Source organism: Stegodyphus dumicola, chromosome X1 (assembly GCF_044657685.1).
Source record: "Stegodyphus dumicola isolate Sdum_Otavi_A_Nest chromosome X1, ASM4465768v1".
Classification (NCBI taxonomy): Eukaryota; Metazoa; Arthropoda; class Arachnida; order Araneae; family Eresidae; genus Stegodyphus; species Stegodyphus dumicola.
In genome coordinates this window covers 162,710,311-162,738,111 of record NC_140780.1, presented here as the reverse complement: position 1 = coordinate 162,738,111, position 27,801 = coordinate 162,710,311, and the positions used below count along the sequence as shown (strand labels likewise).

Sequence of the window (27,801 nt, the reverse complement as noted above, 5' to 3'; positions counted from 1 at the left end):
TTACTTTACACGAAAAATATAGTGAATGCACAGAAATTAAAGATTTGCACACGTCGGAAATGAAAAATAGGAAATACGTATGGGTGTTTATGCATGTGCTTGCAAAAAGCATGTATCTGCCTTTGACAAAATACTTAAATATTCATTAAATTATTTATAAATGTATTTGAAATGAAGAATTTATTCACTTATAAACAACTGTGAAAGTACTGTGAAGAAATCTAATTATTAAATGCATCTAATTTATAATGATTATAAATGTTATCTAAATATATAATAACCTTAATATTGAATTGTAAACATAAATTGAAATCCTGTTGACAAATACGTTATAAAACTACTTAAGCAAGAATTGTTCGTATTGGAAAGCAATCTGTTAAAAGGTATTGTAAAGCAAATGCTATGAGATGCGCACTTAAAGAACGTAATAAAGAGTTTTAGAATATGTATTGTTGAAATGAAGGGTATAAAAAAACATCTGATAAGTATAATTAAAAGAATTATTCCCCTTACATTTTATAATAACTCAGTTACAAGTTTTAAATAATACTTTTAAAAAAAAACTGATTTTATTCCCTTTCAGAAATGTTCAGAGAAAGTCAAGTACTATTTAATACTTATTTAATTATTAGGAATTAGCGAAATACTTATTTAAAGTATTTCGCTAATTCCTAATAATTTTCTAATTTAAAATGAACCGAATAGAGCATTAATTATAAATTGACTTACATTTTTCGATTTAAAAGATGCCTCAGAAGCCAAAAAATCATGTCATATTTAAGAAAGTATTTTAGGAAGAAGCTCTATAAACAGAAAAGAAATAATGCATAATTTTAATATTAATAATACAATAAACTTTGATTTTAATTTTTGTACCTTAACCGAATAAAATCGAATTACCTTAAATTATTTTTCTAATGTAATTAACGAAAACTTGTGAAAATATTTCATTCAAATTAAACCATTCTGAGAAAACTGTCCTGTGAAAAGTATAGCATTTAATTCCGTTCAGAATGAAATGTTGTTTAAAAATATGTTGTTTTCACATACTTAGGACTCTGAAGTGTTGCAGAAAAAGAAAATATATACATTTATATGTATATTTACGACGTAATTACAAAATATTTACATCCGAACGCGTCAAATCCCATAGAACTCAATGGTAAATGACCCAATGTTTTGGTCACCACGTAGGGTCGCCGGTGCTTCAGAGCAGGGTACGGGAGAAACTTGTTTAGGACGACTCCATCTTACTTCCTACCTCCATGGAAACTGCAGGAGAATGTAACTATGTGCGGTGCGTTGTCGCGCAGCAAAAATTAGTTATTCTATTGAGTCTTTTCAGATCTAACGAGCTGAATTCTTTCTAGAAATTCAGTTATTACACCCTTTCCAAACACGCATTTCAGCTTTTCTTCCTCATGAAGAAAATTCCGTGCAAATTCTCCCTTTCCAGTTATAAATGTTCACCAGCATGTTTTTTTTTTTTTTTTTTTTTTTTACTCGAGATTTCTAAAACTGAAGTTACTGTAGCAGTGGTGAACCTTTTTCAGGCCAAGAAAATAAATGCCATTTTGTCTCAAGATCATGAGAAAAGCACCGAATTGCATCTCCAGTTACTATTTTTAATAAATCAGGATTAATATCTCCCATTTGAATCAAATCATGATATGCAGAAAGTCGATCTCCTTCTGTTCTCAAAGTGTGAAGAACAGAAAGAGAGCAAAATTTTCCTTTTACAAGATTTTCCATAGCAATTTTGTGAGCAGTGTTTTTAGTGATGTTATGTTCATCAGCTATTGTTTGAAGAGCCAGGTTACAATTTTTTAGCAACAATTGTCGAATTTTTTCTATGTTCTCACGCTATTCTCATTCGTTCGAGACTGAGAAAAGCGATCACTCCTGGGATCATCTTCAACTATTTTGTGTGAATTACTATATTAACCGTAGCAATGAAAACCATTGGATAATGTTAATGTTTGATTCCCCTCTGATTTACAGAACATTTCAGGCATGTCCATTGCTGCGTTTTCCTGCTTTACAACAACTTTATTATTATTATTCTTTGATCAGTTTCCAAATCCATGGCAGCAGACATTCACTGGATCAAAGCAAACGACTACGTGCACAGAAAGCTCTGTCCTTAAGCAGATGATATTATAGAAAAGAAAACTGCAATGTCATGTCACTAAACGCTCTCAGTTATCGTTTGATATGATTGTTGTAATTTGTTAAGGAAAAGGATAATCCTAAAATTTTGTACATACTAGTATTTATCAAGACATTCTTTTGCCATGTAAGTACTTAAAAACATTTCTTAGGGTCTGTTCCTTTCAAATATTATTAGTTCCTGGCAGTTATACCTGTCTGGATATTATCCGAAGAATAGACAACTATATGGGAAAGAAAAGGCCTATAAAGTATTTTCTCCCTCTTTAAGCATGCCTTCGTGATGTAACGATAGCACACTCAGCGCATATTCGAGAAATCCGCTCATACAGCACACTTAGTTGCCATGACGTTGCAGTGACCTCTCAATGTTGCATTTTCTTCACATTACATTTGTGACCACGGTACAACAAATGTCGCATTGTGATGTGGATGTGAATGTCATACGGATGTCACATACACGTCGCAGCAAACGTTTAATGCGACGACAAAAAATTCGCAGTCTTCCCCGCCCTGACCTTTCTTGACCTTGCACACGTAATTCTTCTTTAATGGGAGGTATTCCTGCGCGCTGACCTCCCTCCATCCGATTCATTGATATGTGTTTCAGTAAACTTTCTAAATAAATGATTCTTTTATGCTAATAGTTTGCAATTTTAGTTATTTCTTTTTTATTAAAAATATTAACAGTTTTTAGCTTGTTTTTATTGATGTGGTACTTCGAAATAATTGAACTATATTCTGTGGTGAATGGATTCACATTCTACCGTATCTAGTGTTATCAAGAGAGACTGACGAAAGAGTTTGTTGTCTGCATAGCGTTTGTCTTAACGATTTTCGCGACCATTCTTTTACTTCTGTTCACTGAACACATCGTCTGTGCTTACATTTTCAGGTAAGCACTGTTTATTGTACATTGAGGTGAATGATATCAGTAATAATTAATATGTAATAATAAAAGCGTAATTTAAATGCTATGAACGAAAAGAAATACTGGCAGTAGACTAACTTTTATTTGTATTACAAAGAGTGCGGAAGCAAGGGCCATTATCAAAAGTCATCTTATTTTTGTCTCACTGCTTAGAAATTTTAATTTAGGGAGTCTTTCTTTTTTTTTTTTTTTTTTTTTTTTTTTTTTTTTTTTTGCTAGATATAATTCACTTTTGTTGTTTTTAATGTTAAAAGATAATATGAAAAAAAATTGATTTTATGCATTTTACTACAGTACTTTCATCGTGTTCAGCTATTTTTCTAAATTATTCGCAAAATAATTACTTACTTCCATGTGTGGTACTTAGCGCCACATTATAGATGATGCAAGAGTTCCATAACCACGTTTTAGTTATATAGAACACGTTTATTAATTATTATAACTTTACAAATGGTGTATTACTTTAAAACACTGAACTTTTCTACATGTTTCCTATATGTAAATTTCTGAGATTAGTTTTAAAATTTATTATATCCGATCTTTTCTTTTTGCAAATTATGTCAACTTTTAATCTATTTGTATTGTTAAAGTAACCCAATTTCCTTATTAAGAGATTTAGTTAGAGAAAAATATTTCATAGTTTAGGTCAAATTATTTGAATACGGCAAATCATATGAGGGCTGCCTACTTAAGAAAAGGGAGGACTTTCTAAAGAAACTAACTCGTATTCACTTCATATATTAAAAGAAACATGAAAAACCTGTGCAAAAGTATTTGTTACTTGAGAGATTAAGAGAATATATTTATGGTATTAATTTTTAAATAGGTACATAAATTATTTAAATGATAAGAATATAAAAATATGGAAATTACATTTCATCTTTACTTATACATGAAGGAAGTTAAAATTTCACTTGTGACAAAAGAGTATAAATTAAGAGTAATTTGTCTCTAAAAGTACAAGTTAGTTCATGTTATAAAGAAACCGAATTACAAATTGTATTTTAAGAAAATTTAACCTATTGCAAACAATTTTATAAATGTAATGAAAATTACTATAAATCAAAATGTACAATTAAGCTTGACCGATAAACTTTATTTGAAATAATAATTTTATTTTAAATTAATATATTTCACTTCTGCAAACAAGATATTTTATTTTGTTATCATAACCTTAAAAATTACATCTAACTCTCTAATTACGTCTAATTTAATTATCTAAGCTTATCACATCTAGTTTTACTTTAATGTATCATTTGCAGAAATAGACATTGAAAAGATACTAATTTCTGCAATCATATTTAAAAAGCTTAGAAAAATTAAGAAAGGAATCTTTCACAAAGGAATTTAAAAATTTCATTGTGATAACTTGGAAATTCGCATATTATAAAACACTGATGAATTAAAGTAAAGTCTTTGCCAAACAGGGGACGAAAAACTGATTTTAAGGTAAAATATAACTTCATGGAATTATTTTTATTGGGACAGACCTCAGTTCTTTGCTGCATTTAAATAAGCAAATAAATTTATTTGGAAATTTTATAACAGAAAGCCAATTCCTGAAGAGTCAATCGAAGGTTCTGGTTAGGTTAGGTTATTTAATTACGGCGAAGCCTCGAGAGCTATCTGCCTAAGGGGAGGGATGCCTTCGTGGAGGTTTTTCTAAGGGAAACTGGTTCGTACACGTTGCACATGGGAAAACCACGAAAACAGCCATGCAGCCAGCCCGTTCTCGGGATTCGAACCTCGGACCGAACTACCAGTGTTCAGCGACTTTACCGCTCGTCCGCTGGTGGTCATCGAAGGTTTTGAAAACTCCGAATAATTGCGCTGCATTATATTATAGGACAAACAAATATTTCTTTAAGAGGAGGAGTTTTATATTTTCGTTATTTTTTAATTTTAACAAAAGTTGTGAAGTTACTCCTACAAAATTAAGTAGTGGAATTGCTTTTATTTTCATAAATACAGCCAATTTCAATTTGAACTTAAGGATAACTGAAATTCAGTTTTAATTGCTTAGTTTCTAAAATGAAAGGCATAAACAGGTTTTTATATTTCATTTCACACCGTGTTTTCATTTTTTTATATTAAAATCAAATAATCTATTTCTCTTCAGTTAAACGTATACTAAGGAAACTGTTTCTTTAATACTAGTCTAGTAAAAAAAAAACTATAAGATCATTGCTGAAACATGTATTGATGCCTTTTTCTCATTTTAACAATTTGAAATCATTTCTGATTTCAATAAAGAAATCAAATGAAAACTTTAAAGAAAGCCCAGTTTAAAGAAAATGTGGTGTTGCGCGGCCCCAATCTACACGCAACAATAATAGTGACTGCTATGAACTCGAAAGTACACAAAACTCTTAAGAAGGGTTTAACTCCCTTTTTATTCTACTTTAGAAGTTACAGATGCGTGCACTTGACGCTCACAAACTACGCCGACCCGGAGGTAAAATAAAAATAAGAAACTAAAAATGAATAATAACAAGTTACTACCTACGAGGCTCTCTAAACATAACTAACCTAACCGAGTTCTAAGATACCGCTGATATTTCAGCAAACTTCTGAATATTAAGTTGAAAGATTCAACTATCTGCCGAGGCAAGCACACAGGCCGAAACGCGCGGTTCTTCAATTTCTACCTAGCCACCTTCACGCTCGTGAAGCAAGAAAGCACACATTCGAACTCGTTTCCCTTCTATTTAACTCAAATTTACTTCCGCTGAAAATCTGAATACTTTGCGCGTTCTACTAAAACTTACATACTCTGGCATTGGCAATTCCAGGGGAAAGTAAGGCTTGACAGGAAAGATAGTTTAAACTTTAAATAAATGTTAGTTAAAATAAATATAAACCCTACATTTGCCGCTGCCAGAATTTGGTAAACTTGGAAGCAGGTCCTAGAAACGACCTGTTGAAAAGTTTCCATATTCTGAACTTAGAGCCTCGTTTACATAAAACAAACTGTTTTCTCACAAATTAGAATAAATTTCTGTAGATAATCATTTTACCCTCTCTTCTTACAGCAACCTTTCCTGGACTTCAGCAATCAATCTGTTCTCTTCCTTCCAGCATCTGGAAGGAATAAGTATCAGTATCTTTCTAAATACATTATAATTTACACTTTCTTGACACTGAATAAAGTTTTTGTTCGTTTTATTTTTCTTAATTAATGCTTAATTCACATTCATTCAAGTATTCAAACATGAATTTAATTTTACTCTGGCTCTCCACCATGTGTGGTGTCAAACGGGAATATTCGTGTTTTAGTATTGCAACACTTCACCTAACCACAATGATTTGTTAGAATTCAACGACCAAATAGACACACCTTACTCGACATTCTAAAACTCGATGAGCTATTTTAGCATTCTTAAAATTCAAGTGTAGGTGGAGAACCCTACAAAACACATTCATTCTAACTTCCCCCTCATTCATTTTTAGACATGCAGGCTTTCGCTCTAAAGCATGATTTTATCTGCTGTTTAATACTTAAACTTTAATTCATTTCTTTCGAGTATTTACTTTTAGCATCTAAACTTTTATGCTTCTAGACTGAATTCTATTTTTACATAACTTTCAAGTATTTACGTATATTTGCAAAATTCTAATACATATGATTTTTACAATTTACCATAAAATGAATAAGAGAAAAATAAATTTTTACTTCACGCATTCTTCGCGAAGCTGGCGGCACTGAAACTAAATTTCTCATTAATCCAAGAATACGAAGTTATTTTACTTTCGGCCAAATTTTGGCTTTAACAGAATTAGTCTTTCGACCAACAGGAACTGCTTGTTCTTAGATTTTATACTTAAAGAAAATAATACTTTTGCCTTAGCTAAATAAAGTAAAACAAAACTAAGTCTCAACCGAGACACATTGACTTCCGTCAAAATATAGAACTTCGTATTTACGCATAACATTTCGGAACAAAAGAAAAAATGTTATAGAAGATTTTAACTTATCTTTGAGTTTTCGATGATTGGAACTCCGTCATTCTTTTCTGGCAGAACTGCTCCCACGTTATAGGTTTCATGGACGTCAGTCTTCTCCTTAAAGTCATCCGAGTGTCGTCCACGTAAATTTTTCTTTTTCGCCCTCTGCATGCTGGCCTCTTGGAGTGGTAGTCGTCGGGTTGCTGTCTTTTCCGTTTTTCCCCTGGACGGCTTATCTTGGCGTCCTCCGGTCTGGAATCGTGCTTGAATTTCTTCTGTTGGTGGTGGTCTTTTCGTTCCTCCTGCTGTCTTTTCGTTCTCGTGAACGGCGGCCTTGTTTGCTCCTGACTATCTGGCCCTGGAAGTGTTTTCCTCCATGCAGAATTTCTACTGCGATACGTTGTAACTGATCTTTTCCTCTTTAACAGAGATTCTTTACACGGCGGCGTTGCTTTCTTGTATTTCTTAAATGCTGGAGTCTGAACGTTTTCCTTTCTTCTTTTCGGTACCGTCGCATGACTTGTAGAAGGGCTAGGTTTTTCTTCAGTTCTCTGCTTCTTGGGTGGTGGAGCGGGTGACGTTACTTCTTGACCTTCCACTTCTTTTACGCTTGAGTCCTGCAAGAAACCTTTAAGGATTTCAAAATCATTTTGATTATAATATTTTTTCACCTGGTCGGGACTTGCTTTACAGATTTCCCCTCTCTCGTTCTTAAGGTACAATACGACTCCCTTGATTTCCTGAATTACATAGGGGCCTTCAAATTTTTAGCTAACTTTGCAGTAAAATTGTCTGGGGCACTTGATAAAGAAAATTTCCGCTTCAACACTTTATCTCCAACTTTAAAATCTGCTTCACGGCGTTTTCTATCATAGTACAATTTTTTTTTCTATTTCTTGCCGTATCCGAGCTTTAAACCGCCTGGTCAATGAGTTTTTGCACATCTTTTTGTTTGAACTCTTGCTCTCTTTGTTGCACAAAGAATAATTTATCTAGTGTCGTAATTAACTTCCGTCCTAAAAATAATTCTGCTGGAGTTTTCCCCGTAGTATCGTGATTTGCTGTTCTTAAAGCATAAGCTAACTCATTTATGTAGCCATCCCAGCGCTTGCGATGTGTGCTAACATAACTTCGAATTATTTTTACAATATTTTTATTAACTCTTTCTGCTATGTTTGCCTGTGGTCTATATGGAACCATTTTGATATGGCGTATGCCAAGTCCAGTGCAAATGTTTTCAAATATTTGGCTAACGAATTGTTTACCGTTATCGCTAATGACTTTTATCGGTGCACCGTATTTTAAAATGTATCTGTGTAAGAATGCATCTGCGACTGTTTTGGCTGACGCGCGTTTAAGTGGAACAATTTCTGTCCATTTTGAAAAATGATTTACAATTACTAAAAGAAAACGATTTTTATTTAACTCACTCTGAGGGAAAGGACCAAGAAGATCTATGTCTAAAATTTCATTCGGAAATGTAGCGCGAATGCTATTTAAGTACCCGGCCGGGCTGTAATTAATATCATTTATTGACTGACATTGATTGCAGGACCTGACATACGCAGTTACTATTTTGTATAATTGCGGGAAATGTACCGCCTCGCGTACCCTTTTTAAAGTCTTTCTGACCTCTAAATGACCCGCTGTTTTCGCGTCGTGTAATTCCTTCAAAATGCTTAATCGAAGCGAGGCTGGGATGACTTGTTTGTATTCGAAATTTTCGTTTGTTGTTTTCGTATAAAATAATAAATTATCTATTATTTCATAGTTTTCTGCTCTATTTCTTTTCGCATCGATGTCTGTGTGCTCAAAGCTTTCGGGGTCTTTCAAATATGCATAGATACTTCCAAATTCAGGATCAACTTTCAATTCAGCAATAATTGTTTCTCTAGAATCTAAAATTTTTGAAGTCAACACAGCGCATTTGAGTTCATTTCCTTCATCGTCCAATTTTATACGAGATAGTGCGTCAGCTACATTGTTTTCCTTACCCGGTTTATATTTAATTCTGAGGTTATACTCTTGAAGTTTTAAAGCCCATCGTATAAACCTGGGCGTGTGGTTTTTCCCCGAGTAAAGTCTACCAACAGCCGCATGATCCGAAAAGACTGTTACTGGCGCTTTGCCGAAATAAACTCGGAATTTGTGTACAGCCATTAATACGGCTCTCTGTAGCTGTATAATTCCTTTGCGTAGGGTTCAAAGTTTTACTAAAACATGCCAAAGGATGGCCATTTTGCATGAGAACAGCTTCTACAGCATAGTCCGACGCATCTGCTGCAATTTCCAAATTTTCGTCCCCCTCCGGGAATTTCAAAACAGGGGCATTGATGAGCGCTTCTTTTAACCTTTCAAATGCAGTATTTGCTTATGCTGTCCACGTGAATTTACTTTTCTTTCTTTTAATTACTAACAAGGGTTCAACAATATTACCAAAATCTTTTATGAAAGACCGATAATAAGAACATAACCCAAGGAAAGAAGAAAGTTTCTTGGCGGTGTTGGGAGGTAGGAAATTCTTGATGGTTTTATTTTTGAATCCTGTGTTTCTATACCCTTTTGCGAAATTTTATAACCCAGATATTTAAGTTCTTTAGTTGCGAACTTGCATTTTGATGCATTAATTGTAAGACCGGCCTCTTTTAATAATTTAAAAACTTCTTCTAACTCTTTAATATGTTGTTCCAACGTAGTACTCGTTATAATTATATCATCTAGATAGATTAAAGTCGATTTTCCTAGGACAGGCTTTAGAACAATGTCCATAGCTCTCTGGAATGTTGACGGGGCCCCACAGAACCCAAACGGCATGCGTAAAAATGCATAAGTGCCCGATTTTGTTATAAACGCGGTTTTATATATGTCTTCGGGTCTCATAGCTATTTGATAGTAGCCAGACGTCAAGTCCAACGTAGTCATGTATCTCGTAGACTTAATCTTTCTAATAATTTCCTCTATAACCGGCAAAGGGTAAACTGGGAATTTAGTAACACTATTAAGCTCTCTGTAATCGATAGCAAACCTCCAAGCCCTTTTATCCGAAGGAGGAAACTCATTCTTTTTCTTACATAGTACGACTGGACTCACGTACTCACTATTTATGGGCGTTATTATTTCGTTCTTTAACATTTCCTGAATGTGTTCTTCGATGATTTGTTCTTTCTGTTTATCATAGCGGTAAGGTTTAGTCCTACAGGGTTTGTCGGCAGTTAACTGTATATCATGGGTAACAATTTGACAGTTACCAGGCCGTTCTGAAAACAAATTCGAAAAAGTACTCACCACTTGCTGGATGGCATGACTTTCATGGTCATTCAAATGGCTAAGGTTATCTTGCGGTTGTTCTACTGGTTCCACCACCCTCCGATCCATCTCCAGCACAATAGAACTTTCCTAAAAATTCAGTTTGGCCTTCGCAGCTTTTAAAAACTCCATACCTAAAATAAGTGGCCTTTGCAAATTTTTTACTACAAAAATTAATACTTTAAGGCTTTCGTCTTTAACCTGTATCTGTAATGATATTTTGCCAATACATTGACAAGTTTGTCCTTGCGCTGCTATGATTTCTGTGTTTTTATTTTTAAATAATCGTAACCTATTAAAATTCTCCTTAAAAAATGTATCACTCATAATGTTACCTTCTGCCCCTGTATCGATGAGGGCTTCTACTGGTACATCGCCAACCAGGACTTGTATAATCGGTAATTGTGAGTTTTTTACGACAACCGTATTTAAGTATCTTCTTGAGGTTTTTTCGAAACTTCCGGGGTCTGGACCCTCGCTTTTACAGGCCCCTCTACTCGTTTAAAGCTTTCCTTTCAACTTCTGCCTTCTGAGTACGCGGACGGTTGTTTTCAAATTTCCTTTTTGGGCCTTGACCTTCGAGCTTCGATGCGTTAGCTTGATAGCTCTTTCCCCCCATAAGAGCGATTTGCGTTTCTGGTCTGCTCATTTCAAGATTGCATACGGAGACCTTGAGAATACGATGCCCCTCTAGCTTTTTCCGCTATTCTGCGATTTTGGAACTTGACCGCCAACTCGAAGAGTTCCTGCAATGTGCTTGGGTTTCTAATTTCGAAGTAATCTTGAACAGCAGGTAGCAGTCTTGGTAAGATTATTTCAATAATCGGGTTTCTTTCCATACAGCATATCCGTCAGCTTAATTTTTCGCAGAAGAAAGTCCGTCAACTCTTCTATATTCCGTTGATAAAAACTATACAGTTCGGCTTCTAGCTTTAGTCGATCTTTCACTATGGGGAAGGCCTTTAATAATGATTTTTTGAAATTTTTAAAGGTATATGTTTGGCCTCCGAATTCCCCTAATAAAAATTTACCTATATTCTTCCACCATAGCGAGGCCTGTCCTCTTAGTGCAGATGTGGCAATTGCAACTTTTTGTCTTTCAGGCACAGGGTAGAGCTGGATATGATTTTCGAGGCCTTCTAGAAATATCTCCACCGAATTTTTTCTGTTGAAATTGACGTTTGGCTTGATTGATGCTCTCATCGTCTGGACCAGGTATCCAAATCCTTCCAATTGGCTTGCCATTTCTTGTTGTTGGACTTGTCGAGAAGCTTCCATCCAGTTCTTGGCCATTTCAATTCGACAAGTGTTCGGGCGCCAATGTGGTGTTGCGCGGCCCCAACCTACACGCAACAATAATAGTGACTGCTATGAACTGGAAAGTACACAAAACTATTAAGAAGGGTTTAACTCCCTTTTTATTCTACTTTAGAAGTTACAGATGCGTGCACTTGACGCTCACAAACTACGTCGACCCGGCGGTAAAATAAAAATAAGAAACTAAAAATGAATAATAACAAGTTACTACCTACGAGGCTCTCTAAACGTAACTAACCTAACCGCGTTCTAAGATACCGCTGATATTTCAGCAAACTTTCTGAATATTACGTTGAAAGATTCAACTATCTGTCGAGGCAAGCACACAGGCCGAAACGCGCGGTTCTTCAATTTCTACCTAGCCACCTTCACGCTCGTGAAGCAAGAAAGCACACATTCGAACTCGTTTCCCTTCTATTTAACTCAAATTTACTTCCGCCGAAAATCTGAATACTTTGCGCGTTCTACTAAAATTTACATACTCTGGCATTGGCAATTCCAGGGGAAAGTAAGGCTTGACAGGAAAGATAGTTTAAACTTAAAATAAATGTTAGTTAAAATAAATATAAACCCTACAAAAAATTAAGTACTTTAAAGAAAGTAAAGCATCAGGGTCTTATCATCAGATTTTAATATCTGAAACTAATCTCATAACTACTTCTCCTAAACATTTTTATTACGTTCCAAATTTTTATACATACACGTTCCAAATTCTTATACATACAGTATATGTGCCCCATTATTTTCAAATGCCTGATGCACCCAAAAACGGTACGGCTCCGTGCTGTACAGATTCATTTAGATCACATTAATAACTTTTTGTAAAACATATCTTCATATTATTTAAATTAAATAAAAAACTGAATCGTGTTTATATTAAAGGGGAAGGATAGCAAGAACGCCTATATTTCATGTTTACCTAAGAAGTAACACATTTTCCGAATCCTCATCTTTGCTCTGAAAAATCGCATTAAAATAATTCCAAATACCCTGATTTCATTGTCTGTTTGCAGAACTTTGTGAATAGCAAAAAATCTTCATTGATTTTTCTCGCGCTTCTATAAAGTTTATGAATATCTGGTATTTTTCTCGTCGATAATCGCTTTATTCTTAAAAATAATTTTTAAATTTATTTTCAATTATTATATATTAATTATTACTGCTATCATTCAAGTCAGTATACAATAAGTGTTTACTCCCCATATGTATTGATTAAATAAAGGAGTTTGTGTACTTTAACGCATAAACAGCCGAGTGAACTGAATTAAATTCAGTTTACCGTATGAGAAACGAATAGAATTTAAGCATTGCTGTGAAGGTCATAGTATACAGTATATTCTCAGAAGTGAGTAATATAGATTTTCCATAAGTCAGCTTTGGTAACAATAATTGTTTTATGAACTGGAATATTTAATTCATGCAAATTTTTTATGCTTTTGCATACTACTCTATTTCTTGAGAGAACAGATTAGATTAGATTAGATTAGATTATTCAATTATGGCAAAGCACACGAGAGCTATCTGCCTAAAGGGAGGGATGCCCTCGGGGAGGACTTTCTAAGAGAAACTGGCTCGTATACACGTTGCACATGGGGAAAACCACGAAAACGCCCATGCAGCCAGCCCATTCTCGGGATTCCAACCTCGGACCGAACTACCAGTGTTTAGCGTCTTTACCGCCCGGCCGCTGGTGGGCCCTGAGAGAGAACAGAAAAATGCGTTTAGGAAATGCTGAAATATTTAAAACAAATGATTCACATTAATCATCAAATGAAACAAATTATGCGATATTTTTACCGTAATACAATTGTTTAAATATATTGAAGCTGTGCAGTGTAAGACAGTTATTTTAAATTTATAGCTTAAAAAATCTCATAAAATTGTAATTTGTCAATGGAGTAATAACGGTGAAAGAGAATGCCCGTTTTGTATAACTAATATAACTTAGTATAAATATTTATTTCCTGTAATTTAGTTTCTATAACCACGTTTCCCAGCTACTGACTTTTGTACCCATAACTATTTGTTCAGTAGTATAGATTAAGCAACAAATCGCTAATTTTAAACGAAGATTGTAGTTAACTAATTTGGAGTCTATGATTGTGTTGATTTATAAAAGCTTTTAATTCAAAACGAAACATTTTGTTATATAACAAGATAATAAAATAGGTAAATGTCCTATATTTTAATATAGTACTAAAACGATTTTTCTTTTATCCAGTTATCAAAATAATTCAGCTCTTTTTCTGGAAGGAAAGCAATTAAGGTAAAAAGGAATGGATAACAGAAAACAGTATTAAAAGCTAAACTGTTAAAAAATATTCCAAGCCAAATAGAATTTTTTTTACTGTATTTCTATTTAGAATAAAGGGTAAAAAGGTATTAAGAAATATAGTTATTATAAACATTGCAAGCCAAAGAATATTTTTTTGAAATATTTCTATTTTGAAAGAGGGAGAAAGAAGATGTTAAATTTAGAAACAAAATTAACTTTTTAATAAGTTATAATAAGAACTCAGATTTTTAATACAATTTAGAAATTTTGGAAAAATATGAACTGTCTTTAATATTAAATTCTAAAGAATGAAAGCAAAATTATATAGCTTCTGAACAGCTTATACTCAAAAGTATTAGCAATTTAATAAGGTTAGAAAACGACCATAGATCACTTTTGCATCATATATATTGTAACACGTTCTGCATTTTCTGTACACTCTAGTTTACACACATATGTAACAAACATAAATGGATTACAGTTATATAACCTTAATAGGGTGAGATACAACCTGAGTAAGATGAGGCAATTTCAAATGATTATATTGGATATTTTCAATTATTTAAAAATTTCGAATATTACGGAAGTATTTTAATACCTTGAAAAGTATAATACCTTACTGAATCATTAAAACATTGCTGTAGTTACCTGTTCTCTAAAATAGGAGTTCATCACTCTAATCATTTAGAAAGTAATCCAGTGTTGCGTGACATCCATTTACATCTTTAGTGGCATTATATTCATGGCACTTTGTTATGCTGCATTCATGTCACTCTTTGGCTTTTTATTAAGTCGAAATGAGTTGTTACATGAATGTCGCAGTGCGACTTCACAACAATATTACAGTATAACTTCACAACAAAGTCGCAGCGTGACTTCACAGCAGTGTCACAATGCGACTTCACATCAAAGTCCCAACCTGACTTCACATCAACGTCGCAATGTGACGTCGCAAAAAACGGACATTAAGCCATTCCTACAACGTTACTGCGACATTGAGATCGTCACAATGCGACACCTTTGCAATTGATGCAGCGACGTGCCGTGTTGTTGGGGCGGGTTCGAGTCCCGGAGAGGACATTGCCCATTTTTCATGTCTTTCTGCTTCGAAAAATCCTGATGACTCTACAGTGGCGCCCGAACTAAAAAGAGTAGTGGATGATCATTCTCCAGCACCAGGACTTGGCAACTAGGTCCCCTAATCCCCAGTCGCCTTATTAAAGGGCGACTTTAATAGGGGGTATATAATTTTATACTTCAATAGGGGGTACGAAAAGGGAGCAGCCCTATCCACCTAATCGACAAGATTTTATGACCAACAAGGGCTGCGCCAAGCAATAACCACAAACGAGGGCAGCCAGCGACCCGGCCATGTCCTGGCAACAGGCAGTAAAATAAAAACTGACCCTATAAAACTTCAAAAAACTTCAAATTTAAAATACTAAGATCGGGAAACCAAAAGGTGTTAAGGGGGCCCCAGGTAACAAAAAACAGGTAAAGAAAACCAAGGAAAAACTAGAGAGACATCACAACAGGAAAGTAAGAAGAAAGCAAAATAAAAACTAATCAAAATAGAGGTTAGTAAAAACAAAACATAAGGAAAGGACAAAACAGACAAATACAAACCACTCATTCTCAAAACTAACAGCTTTGCTAATGCAAAGAACAAAAGAGAATCACAAACAAGTCATAATAATAAAAAGAAAGGTACAAGGCGGTCAACCGCTAACCAGCACACTTCGAATAGGACGAGACAGAGCGTAAAAAACCATCCAACCAACACACACCATCATCAGAACTTGGGGAAACAAAATCCACAAAACCCTAAAGTCCGCCACCACCGACAAAACCGCGCCAAAACAACCAGCGGAAGAATCACACCAATACAGCCACTGAGACACTAGCTCTCAGTGGCACAAGATAAAACTAAAAATATTATTGTTACATTAAGCTTCAAGGCAGTGTACAATGTTTCAAAAGTGTGTATTGAAAATAATCATTATCTAAAAATTGTTCAGTGATAAACAGTATTCAAAGCCTTAATTAACATTGGTGAACACTCCATGTGATAGCTTTACATAAATCTATAATTAAAAATTAAAATGAACATGTTAAAGCTTCAAAATATGTGTGTAACTAGTTGTGTGACCATGCAAGAAAGGACACCATAGAACAAATCATTTTGTTTTACAAAATTAGAGTGGCAACACTCTAAAAATCCTTGGATTTATAAAATATACATTAAATACATTAAAAACAATAAAATATGCATTAAATACATTGATTACATTAAATCCATTAAATACATTAAAAACAACATTGATTAAAATTATATTTAAGATCCAGATAACATCAGTATCTCAATCTAAAATTATTGCCTAAAACTGAAATTAAAATTTTTTATCAAATAAACATGCAAACATCAGGTCGATTATTATTTAAGAAACACATAAGTTCCCTTGCAAATTTAAATTCTTTTTCGGTGTCTGTAAAGGTCTTAATAAAATTAATTTACTTCGTATATCATAAGTGTACATTCTTCTACATACACTGGTGTGCAAAAATTAAGGACGAAGTCGAAAAATTATCATATCAGCTGAACGAAGAGGCAGAGCGGACAGAAAGACCAATCAGGAGATTAAGTAAGGTGATGTACGGTAGCACATGCGCAGATATGCAGGTAGACATAATGGGGGAGTGTCTGAGTGGTATAAAGCATGTTGTCGGTGTAAGATCAGTATTTCTGGCAAAGAGATTGCACGCCGTATAGCAGTTAAAATCACACCGAGTTGCTGCCTCAGCGAGAAATGGCGAAAAATCAATCTGTTAGACGACATCTGGATGCTTTTACCCGAGTTAGAATCATTGGGAAATTGGAGGAAGGCCGCAGTGCGACAAGTGTGGCTGCAGAGTTCGGAATTGCTCACAGCATCGTTTCACGACTTTGGAGACAATTTCAAACTACAGGAACAGCTATCCGGGGGTTTAGTAGTAGTCGTCTCCGAGGAACCACACCCGCAGATGACCGGTATATTGCCTTACAGGCCAGAAGAAACAGGTGGCAGACAGCGGAAGAAATCGCTAGACACACGATACAGGCGACTGGACGACCGATATCGCGTTTTACCGTGGCCAGAAGACTGCACAGTGGTGGTCTGTTTGCACGACGCCCTGTACGGTGTGTACCTCTAACGCCTGCCCATCGGAGAAGGCGTTCTCAGTGGTGCCGGGAACACCGGAATTGGAGAGACAAGGAATGGGGACGAGTACTCTTTACAGATGAGAGCAGATTCAGTCTGAGTAGCGATTCTCATCGCATACTCATCTGGAGAGAGCGGGGAAGTCGCAATCATCCCTCGAACATCATTGAAAGGGACAGATATGGAGGTGGCGGTGTTCTCGTTTGGGGAGGCATCATGTTTGGTAGTCGTACAGACCTCCACATCTTCGACGCAGGTTCAGTCAACGGGACCCGTTATTGTAACGAGATTCTTCTTACATATGTGCGTCTTTTTAGAGTCGCTATGGGTCTGCAGTTCCTTTTCATGGACGACAATGCACCATGTCATCGCACAGTAGCTGCCGAACAGCTCTTAGAGAGTGAGGATACTGAACGTATGGATTGGCCAGCACGATCTCCGGATCTCAATCCCATCGACAATGTATGGGATTTTCTAGGCAGACGCTTGGCAGCTCGTACCTTACCACCAGTAACGATTCCGGAGCTTCGATTGGCGCTGCAAGACGAATGGGCAGCAGTGCCTCAACAACTCATTGACACCCTCATTCTCAGCATGGCCAGACGCTGTGAAACCTGCCTAGCAGTCAGGGGAGATCATATCCCCTATTAAAGACCGGATGTTTCTTGCTGGACACCCATCACGGGGATGTTTCGACCCTTAGTCGCATTGCGCTCCATGCTACTTTTTCAATAAAGCTTCTTTTTATCGCTCTGATTTCTCTTTTAGTAAGTGTTGCTTACATTACTCATGTCCTTACGTATTGGGGATCTTACGGTATTAAATGTGTTGATTTGGAAAGCTTTTGTAGAAAGTTATACTGAAAAAACCGTCTCGTCCTTAATTTTTGCACACCAGTGTAGTGTTTTGCCGATACGACGACTCCACACTTATGACAATATTCATTATCTTGTATGCCAAATCTTTTAAGATACACCGGGAAGGGTCCATGTCTAGTAACAATTTGATTAAAGTCCAGTTGACAGGAAATACGTTTATTAAACATGGGTTTTAAGTAATAAGCATAATCTTTTCTTCTACTTGAATTATTCCAGTTATCTTGCCACAAATCGATATAATATTGTTTTATTGTAGTAATGACCATTTTTCTTGAAGGCTGGACAACGGAACACTCCCCGGAAACATCCAAAGTCGCCTCTTTGGCCAAACGTCGGCCCTCTCGTTACCCTCGATACCCGCATGGGACTTAACCCATCTGAATTTAATATCATGTAAACCTTCAATTTCCTTGTATAGACACTTAATATCCATGACAAGTGAGTTATTATTATCATAGCTTTTCAAAGCCTGTAATCCAGATAGGGAATCACTATAAATCACAATAGAATAACTCCTAGATAAGCTTTCCTTAATCCATTTCATTGCAAAATATATAGCAGCCAGTTCGGCCTGAAATACAGAATTGAATTTTTCTAACCTTATCTATCTATTTCTATACCATAATAGTAAACGACAAAAGATAGGCCAACATTGTCCCCAAGCCTGGAACCATCTGTAAAGATATCGAGTTCACCATATTGTTCAAAGTTCATATCATAATTAATATTCACTCTCTTGGCTGGGTGTATACAGTAGGGATTGACATTATAGAAGGCAGTACAATAAGCTAAATAATCAGCATAATACATAAAATCTATCTTACATGTGGATAACAAAAATTTATCATAAAAAATTTATAAAAGATCGAGAGGGGCGGCGTGCCGGCCAGTACACAGGCAGTTTCAGTGGGTGTTGTCCTAAAACACCTAGCCAGTGACAGAAGCCAGGGCCGCTGAATCGTCAATAATTTATTCCTGATTCTCTGCAACTCCACCGCCCTGGAGCCCCAACACCCAATACCGTATAACACGATAGGAACGACAACTGCTCTGTAAATAATTCTGATAATTTCTCTGTTAAAATCAATGACACCCGCTGGAAAATTTCTCTTATAAAATAAGAGTATTGAATCTGTTCTCTTTTGAATTTCTTTAAAATGTGTCTCGAAGTTCAATTTATCATCAATAATGACACCCAAATATTTAAATTGATCATCTCTTTTTAACAGTGTTCCTTGAAAACGTAACTTGGGTGGTCTTGTCTTTTTCCCTCCTTTTGGGAAAAACAGAAAGGATGTTTTTTGTAGGTTGAAAGTGAGTCTTTCTGTCATAGCCCATCTCACAAGAATATCACACACCAATGCAAATCTTTTTTCTAGTTTTTCGAGAGACACATCATATACCACATAAAGAATGTCATCTGCATAGCAGATGATATCAACACCCTCGGGGAGGCATGTGTTCAGCAAGATGTAAATCACTGCACCCCAGAGCAGCGGAGCACTCGAGGATCCCTGTGGGCAGCCCTTATAAACAGGTTTAACAATATCAGAATCCCTACTGTATGAGTATGCGACCTTCCTATTGTGAAAGTAACTACAAAAAAATTTTAATATATTACAAGGAATCTTAAAATTCACGAGGGTGGAGAGCAGCGATGACCATATAATAGAGTCAAAGGCCTTTGAAATATCAAATGAGATGACAGATACATGGTAGTTTCTTTTTTTCTCAGAAATAATATTGATCAGATCAGATTACACAAGGCATCATTGGTTGATCTGCCTGTAACAAAACCAAACTGCCTATCTGAAATAAAATTTTCTCTGTAGAAAAAGTGATACAGTCTATTAGTGAGAAGTTTATCCCGGACTTTGTCAAAAAGTTTTAACAAATTGGTCTGACCGTCTGTTCGTTTTTCGGTATAAATATAATTCTTGATATTTTCCATGCCCTCGGAAAAACTGACAAACAGAAACATGTATTGTATAAAAAAACAAAAAAAAAAAAAAAAAAAAAAAAAACTCTTCGTAATTCTTATAAAGGCACTTAACCACAACTGCAGAAATATTGTCAAGTCCCGGAGCACTTTTATTTCTTAGTTTATTGATTACATATCCGATCTCATCAGAAGTAAAAGGTAGATCATCGGCACAACAATTTGAAAAATTCAACAGTTCCTGATCAATAATTCCGTCTTTAAACTCTCCACATTCAAAATTCCTATTAAAATAGTCTTCAATCGCCTCAGAGTATTCCATATGATCGCCCTCCGAGGCTCTACTTATTCTGTGTGGTAGGCGACACTTCCCTTGAGCAATTCGAAAATAACAGTCATGGTAAACCTTATTTTCCAAAAAATGTCTGATTTTACTTTCATATTTGCTCTTCTTAATCTGCTTCCTGTAAAGTGCCATCTCTCTTTTGTACAAATTTTTTCTCTTATTTTTTGTTTCTTCATCAATATCCCTAAATTCAAAACTTTTCTTTAGTGCTCTCACCCATCGCTTCATTTTTTACAAGCCCGTATTCCACCAATGAATTTTCGTAGTCTTATCTCTACAAGTAATCAAGTACCTCTTAGCCCCTTGTACAATTAACCTCTAAAAATCATCCACAACACTCTCAAGGATATCTTCATCATCAATTGATCTCAGTTTGTCCATGATTAATTCCATATCCAATTTGAGTTTTTTACAGAATTTATTTATTCTAAAAACGTTTTTCGTGAAGACAGTACTCTCATTTCTCACAGATTGGATATCATCAATTTCAACAGCAACATATCTATGGTCACAAAGGGTCTCCTCTTCATATATCGTGAGTTCTATATGAAACGGGGAGAGAGAGGCAGAACTGAGAACCAAATCTGTCCAACCTTCCCCCACTGCGGGAACAAAAGTTGGTAATGAGTCCGATTGATTGTATAAAATAATATTGTTCTGTATTATAAAATCCATAGTTAAAACACCTCTGTCATCCACGGTCCTAGAACCAAACTAAAATGCTTTGAGTTAAAATCACCAGCGATAAAACAAAATGTGTACTTATTCAAAACATCTTCTTGTCAAATGTAAATTTAAGTTTTCCGCAGGGGAGAAATATACCGAAACGACACCCAGTGTAAGGTTCTCCATTCTCAAGGAGATGGCTACTATCTCATTTGTTTTATAATCTATAATAAATTCAGTCTCCTCTTTAGTAACAATTATGGCAGATCTTCCCTTTTCATCATACACCGCTCTCCAACCCCTTTTTAAATATGGCATTTTTGTGTCTACATAATAAGGTTCCTGAATAGTCATCAATTCAAACTCTTGTTCCAAAATATTCTCGACAACGGCCATCTGGCAAGTTGCCACCGCACAGTGATTCAAGTTTATATTTAACACTTTCATAATCAAGGGAACAGTAAAACAGCCAATAATTAAAAGCAAGAAATTATAATTCATAAAATAATAATCAAATTACATAAGGGGTATATAAAGAATTTTCTCCCTCCTTTCTGCATGCCTTCGTGGTGTAATGGTTAGCACACTCGGCGCGTATTCGAGAGGACCAGGTGGGAGTCTCGGAGAGGATACTACTCATTTTTCATGTAGACTTGTTTCAAAATTACCTAATGTCTCTAGAGTGGCACCCAAACTAAAAAGAAAAAGGAGATGGATGATGATTCTTCACCACCAGGAATTGGCGACTGGGTCCTCTAATCCCAAGTCGCCCTTTAAAAGAGATTTTCTTCCTCCTTTCGACATGCCTTCCTGATGTAACGGTTATCACACTCGGTGCGTATTCGAAAAGTCCAGGTTTGAGTCCCGACGAGGGCATTGCTAATTTTTCACGTCTCCAGCATCAAAATAACCTAGTGACTCTACAGGATCAAAGTGCATTGCATTCACAACGCATTCCTAATTATTGCAAGCAAATTGCTAATTGGGAACGAAATGTCTGCAAGTTTCATATATAAATTTTGTAATTTTGTAAAGAATATAGATTTGGACAATCTTTAGTTAGTTATTTTAAATAACTACACTGTCAAATATGCAAGTTACTAGATACCTATGTCTTCAAAAACGAAATCCATTGTTAATAATTTCATAAAATTTCGCAATGAAGTGAAATTACTAGGGCTTGTATAGGATAAAAGACTTACCTGGCTACCTCACATAGCATACCTTAAAACAAAAACTCAAGCCATTGCAAACAAAATACGTCAACTGCAGGGTACCACTTGGGGAAGGAACCCTCACTTCCAAAAATTACTGTATAAACAGTAATTGAAAAAAAAGAAAAAATAGTTACCTACGCCGCTGACATCTGGGCGTCACCAATAGGAGGATGCAAAGTTAAACAGCTACTCTCAGTGCAACGACCATTTGCCCTCACAATAACCAGTTAGTCACCATAACCTTCCGAACAACTTCCACAGATGCGCTAAACGTTTTACCCGACCGTCTTCCACTTCACATCTACGTTGAACATGAGGCAGTGCTAGCAACGTTACTCCATCTGCAACAGGAAATTACCTACCATGGCTTTACATTCGCACCTACAGAGTTTGACCTACGATGTACCGTATCCCACACCCATCCAGCAGACAAAGGAAAAAGGCATCAAAGTCATACTGACACAGCACAGCGAGTCAGACCTGACCTCAGCCATCTTCACAGATGGCTCAAAATCTGATGCAGGTGTAGGAAGTGCCCTAGTCCATCTCACTAACTCTGTACATACATATCACTGGAAGGGGCACCTCGCGGAGCATAACAGCGTCTTCCAGGTAGAGGCCTTAGCCTTGGAGTAAGCAGTCTGCTATGCCATTACATAAAATCTCCAAAATATACAAATAATTTCAGACAGCCAATCTGTGCTACAAGCGATCCGCAACCCTTCACATTATTCACAACCAGTAAGGTCCATACAACAATTAATTTGCAACAGCACGCATCTGAACATCACGCTCCATTGGACCAAGGCACATGCAGGATATGCGGGGAATGAGCTCGCTGATTCTCTAGCCAAAGAAGCGGCTTCTAATATAGAGGCAACTCAATGCTACTTCTCGGCACCAAGATCCTATCTTAAGCGCCGTATTCTGAACATTTCCCTACAAAAATGGCAAACGGAATGAGACAACAGCGACAAAGAGCGTCGTACGTACGATTTTCTCTCAAAAGGCTGCATAGATAGACTCTGCTCTGCCGCACAGCTTATTAGATATATCAGTGGACATGGCCCATTCCCTGAGTATTTCTTGACCCGAGCCATCACGAACTCGGGTCTTTGTATTTGCTGAACACAAAGAAACTCTGACCACTACGTTACGGAATGTCTACTAACCGAAAGGTTCCATATCAGAATGCCTTCCACCAATATCATCCCATTCAAACGGTTTATATTGAGAACTCCAGCCCTACGACAGAGAATCTACAACATTATTAACCTGCTAATGTGATCAGGACTGGATATTGTGGCCACGAACTAAGTAAGATCTATGTCAATTTTCTTCCTGAAACGTTTCCGTGGCGTTTGTACCAGCAAATATATGCTTTACTCCACCAGCGACAGTGCCAACGAGTGCCATTAATGCCAGAATTGCAGCAGTAAAAATAATTAATTAATTAAGTAATCAAGCAGTGAGGTATATAAATATTCAAGCTTACATGAATTTATGTATTCAATGTAATGGTTGGTCTCTGTATTCCGGAGTTCGGAAATTATTGTAAAGAGTGAAAAATAAAGGGTTTCGTATACCCTTCCTGTGTATCTCGTCTACTTCCCACATTTATTGAACATAGCTTTAGTAAGCTCCCTGTTCTGAGTCAGGTTCTTGAATGTTCCCCAAGCAAGTAAGGCAGAACACAGAACCTGATAGTATGACTAATATTAAAAATATTAGCATTTGATATATTATTATTATTTTGTATGAATATGTATTATTTTGTATGAATATGTATTATTTTGTAGGTATGTGTATTATTATTAGTATTTGTTGATGTATCTAAGAATTATGGCAACGTTCGCGCAAGAGCATCACCAACGCATTCTAACAGCTTATATTCATGCAGCTAACGTATTCATGTGACACCATCCAGGTCCCTGTTCGTTCATGCAACTTCACAGAGAAGCAAATGCATTCCCGAGGCAGGCCTCCTGGCACTCGGGAGCTGCCGGTTCAAGATAGTGGAGGGCGTGGGACATATACCTGCTTACCTTTGTTAGACATCAGGTGTCCCCGTCCTCCGTCACCTGTCACCTGTTAGTGATTTTATTTCAGAGAACGAATGCGTTGAATGAAGGCAAAAATGTTTGTAAATTCATTGGTTGAAGCTGAAAAAGAGCATACTGTAATTTGCTCATGAAGTGGAAATATTTTGCTTCAAAATAGAAACTACAGAGTATAAATGCTAGCCTCAACAAGAGTTGTTGATACCCGTTGAAATAACTCATTACTTAGAGTAATAGCTTGTTAACATATGAAAAGGCCTGAGGTTTTAGCCTTGGTTAAGGCAAAAATTCTAAAGCTTTTATCATTATGAACAGCAATTTTCGTATACTTTGAGTCTACCACTGGCTGAGCGGATAAGTCTGCTGAGCATTGGAAATTTGGCCCGCGTTTAAGTGCCAGCGAACTGACTAGCTGCATCGGCGTTTTTCCATTTGTAACGTAAAATCGGATCCTATGTCACTTAAACCATCCTCCACGAAGATATCTTTCGTACAAGGAAGAATGTATTTTGCTATAACTAAAACAATGCACTCCGATTGTCTATTCCCCCTTTTTTTTTACTTATTTTTTCCCGATAAGAGCGCCTATTTCCACTACAGATATAGTTACGGTCAATTTCTCTTTTGATTTAACTCGCATGTAAATAAACCGATCCTTGGGGAGAAAGATATCGCTGGAAGGCATGTTCAGCCTTACTATTTATGCTGATTTTGAAAGAATTGTAAGCATAATTTTCTTGAGCAAGAATTACTTTGAATTTGTCAGAATGGATGAGCGGAATAACTGAATTAAAAAAATTAGTTACAATTCATGTAAATGTGTTACCAAATTCCTTTACGCAAGAGCTGAGTAAGCGAATAAAATTAAAATTTGAATTCTCATTACTATCACCTGATATTAAGCTATTTTCAATGAAAAATTTTATACCATGAAATAAAGTTTTGTGCACGTCACGAAATCTTTATTCTTCAAATCTTTAACGTTAATCACTAGGAAAACCACGGAACGCCCATGCAGCCAGCCCGTTCCCCACGATTCGATCCCCGGATTGAACTACCAATGTTCAGCGACTTTACCGCTCAACCGCTGAGCTATTTCAATAGAAAAGACTTCGTTATTTTGATAGGCAAAATTCTGTTCTTCAGAGGCTCTTTTCTATTTTCTAATTAAAATAGATTTTTATATATGTATTTTCTATTCTCTTCACCCTTTTAGAAAAATAATTTGCTGCTCAGAAAGAGAGACCACAGGACTGCTTTTCGAGATGCTCTAAGCCTTTTTCTATCAAAATCAATATTAGTCACAACTCATAATTATATTTATTTATTTCTGAATAAAATCATCTTCAAGAGTTCATTATAAGCATTACTGCTCACAATAATGCTTATAATGAAGTGCAGTTATTGTATATGCTACATCCAGTGCTGGATTGAAGGTTTCTGATTTTTTATGTGACTAAAAGAATGCAGTATAAAAATACTGAGAAGATTGAATGTAGTACTAGGCTTTACACTATCATTAATACCTCAACATCTACCCAAAATTTTTCAGGTGTTTATGCTACTTAGTTATTCTTTTCAGGATGAAAGTTTTAAAGATATTTTATCTCTTATATATATATATGAAGCAATTTTTTTTAGTCTACATTATCAGCGAAAGAAAGGAATCATTTAAATTAATGTTACTTTCCTTACCTCAAACCTCAGATCTCCTACCGGCTGTTTTGCATATGGTATATTTCTGAAAGCGTAAACATTAGGTTCATTTTCTAACTCATATCCTCTAACAGGTCCCCATTTTGTATGCACAACCACTTCGTATGACTTATTGCATAATGAAAGCAAAAAGTATACTTTCACAAAAATTTCCCACTGCAAGCCTAGGATTCCCATATTCTTTGTCAAACTAGTATGAATGACCAGAAAAGATGTTTGAATCTAAAAGTACCTTCACGTTTGAGGCAAAGGTTCACTTCGTAGCGATAAGATGTAGCACAATCAGCTGATCTCATTTCGCTCTTTCAAAAAACACTTAGCCATTCAGGTTTCAGTTACCGCTATGAGGTTGTTGCGCAATCAAAAATGGTTATCTCCATTTGCTGCCTTGCCCTTGTGTTTAGATTTTAATACAAATTTTACTTCAGCATTAGATTAGTTAGGATGCTGGATTTAAAACATCTGTAGTCACGTACTACCAGAAAGTTAAGGTAGATGATTTAGATTAATGTAATTATGCTTATGTATAAAGTATGAATTCAGTAAGTTCATTTAACTTTTAACCACTGAAACTTTTAAGGCATAATTTCAAGTATATGACTGCAGCGATAACTTTATATTTTGTACGTAATTTTAACTTCAGGACAAAATGTCAATAACTCAAATGCTCCGAAAATCAAATATTTTTATTATTAACAGATATTAAATACTTTTGACCTTGATTTATGATATGCTTTAAATATATACACACAGAACTCTAAATTTTTTAGTATCATATAAATAACTTTAATTGTTATATTTGATATTTGTATAACATGCAGCTTATCTAGCTTCCACTTCATCCTAGTTGACAAACGTTCAGTTAGATTGTCACTGTCATTCTAGCGAGTTTATTTAGCATCATCAGGTTATAAATTAAATTTAATTTAAATTTAGTATGCAGTGTAAAATACGACAAAAATTTATTTACAGCCAACTTGAAATTACTCCAAGTAAAAATGCATAAAACTAAAATTTACTGCAGACCTTGCAAAACTGACAGTAATCAATAATACAGTCAGTATACAATATCAGAAACATTCTTTTGTTCTAGCTAGTTCCAGTTTTTTCCTAGCTGGTTCCTGAAGTAAAAATAGATTAAGTGAAATTACTTGCCTTAAATTAAAAACCTTGTAATTAGGAGAGTTATTCCTTAGTTCAAATTCGCAATGCGATAGCGGACAGACATTGTATCGTCTTATAGCAACTAAATTACGTTTATAGTAGATAACAGTAATGATCAGTCAATCAATTAATCATACTTGACGCATACATCTTTTAATAATTAAAATTAAAATCAAGCCTTACAGATACACCCAATTCAAAGTTTCTAAGCTGCTTTAACTTAATGTATTAAAACAGCATTCACTGTTAAAACACTATTTAAAAACTACCATCTTTTTTAGTAAGAAATATTAGTTGCGCATTCTATCTTTAATGTGTAAATTTGTTGTCTCTAATGTTGATTGGCATTTTCAGAAAACTTCATTTATGCTTCATCATCGTTTTAAACAATTGGTTCATTTTCAGAGCTTTTACCCAAGAAAAAGGACATGTTGTCTAACAAAAAATTAAAAAATAATAAAATCAATATTAATGAAAGGGAGGTAGCATTATGTGCATTTGGTAGCTGCTTTTAGTCGTACATTAGCATTTATTATGAATAACAAAAAGTTTTAATTCAAGTGTTCCTCTGTCTAAAGTGGAAATCTTCATAAAATTCAATCAATATTTACGTCAATCTATATTTATGTCAACTGATTTTGAAGGCTATATTTGTAGCGAAGAGGTATGATT

General features: G+C 35.5%; 1 protein-coding gene across 3 annotated transcripts in view; it reads right to left on the bottom strand.

Annotated features, from left to right (window-relative positions):
- The window catches only part of LOC118182558 (carboxylic ester hydrolase-like), a 94,363-nt gene extending 68,179 nt beyond the window's left edge, over positions 1-26,184 (bottom strand). The window contains exon 1 of one of the 3 annotated variants that reach the window (XM_085808449.1): positions 25,945-26,184. In XM_085808449.1, coding sequence (XP_085664575.1) covers positions 25,945-26,142 — 198 coding nt within the window. In that variant the 5' untranslated portion in view covers positions 26,143-26,184. The remainder of the gene's footprint in view (positions 1-25,944) is intronic. The other 2 variants (XM_085808447.1, XM_085808448.1) reach the window with 2 other exon arrangements.
- Between the last annotated feature and the right edge of the window lie 1,617 nt (positions 26,185-27,801).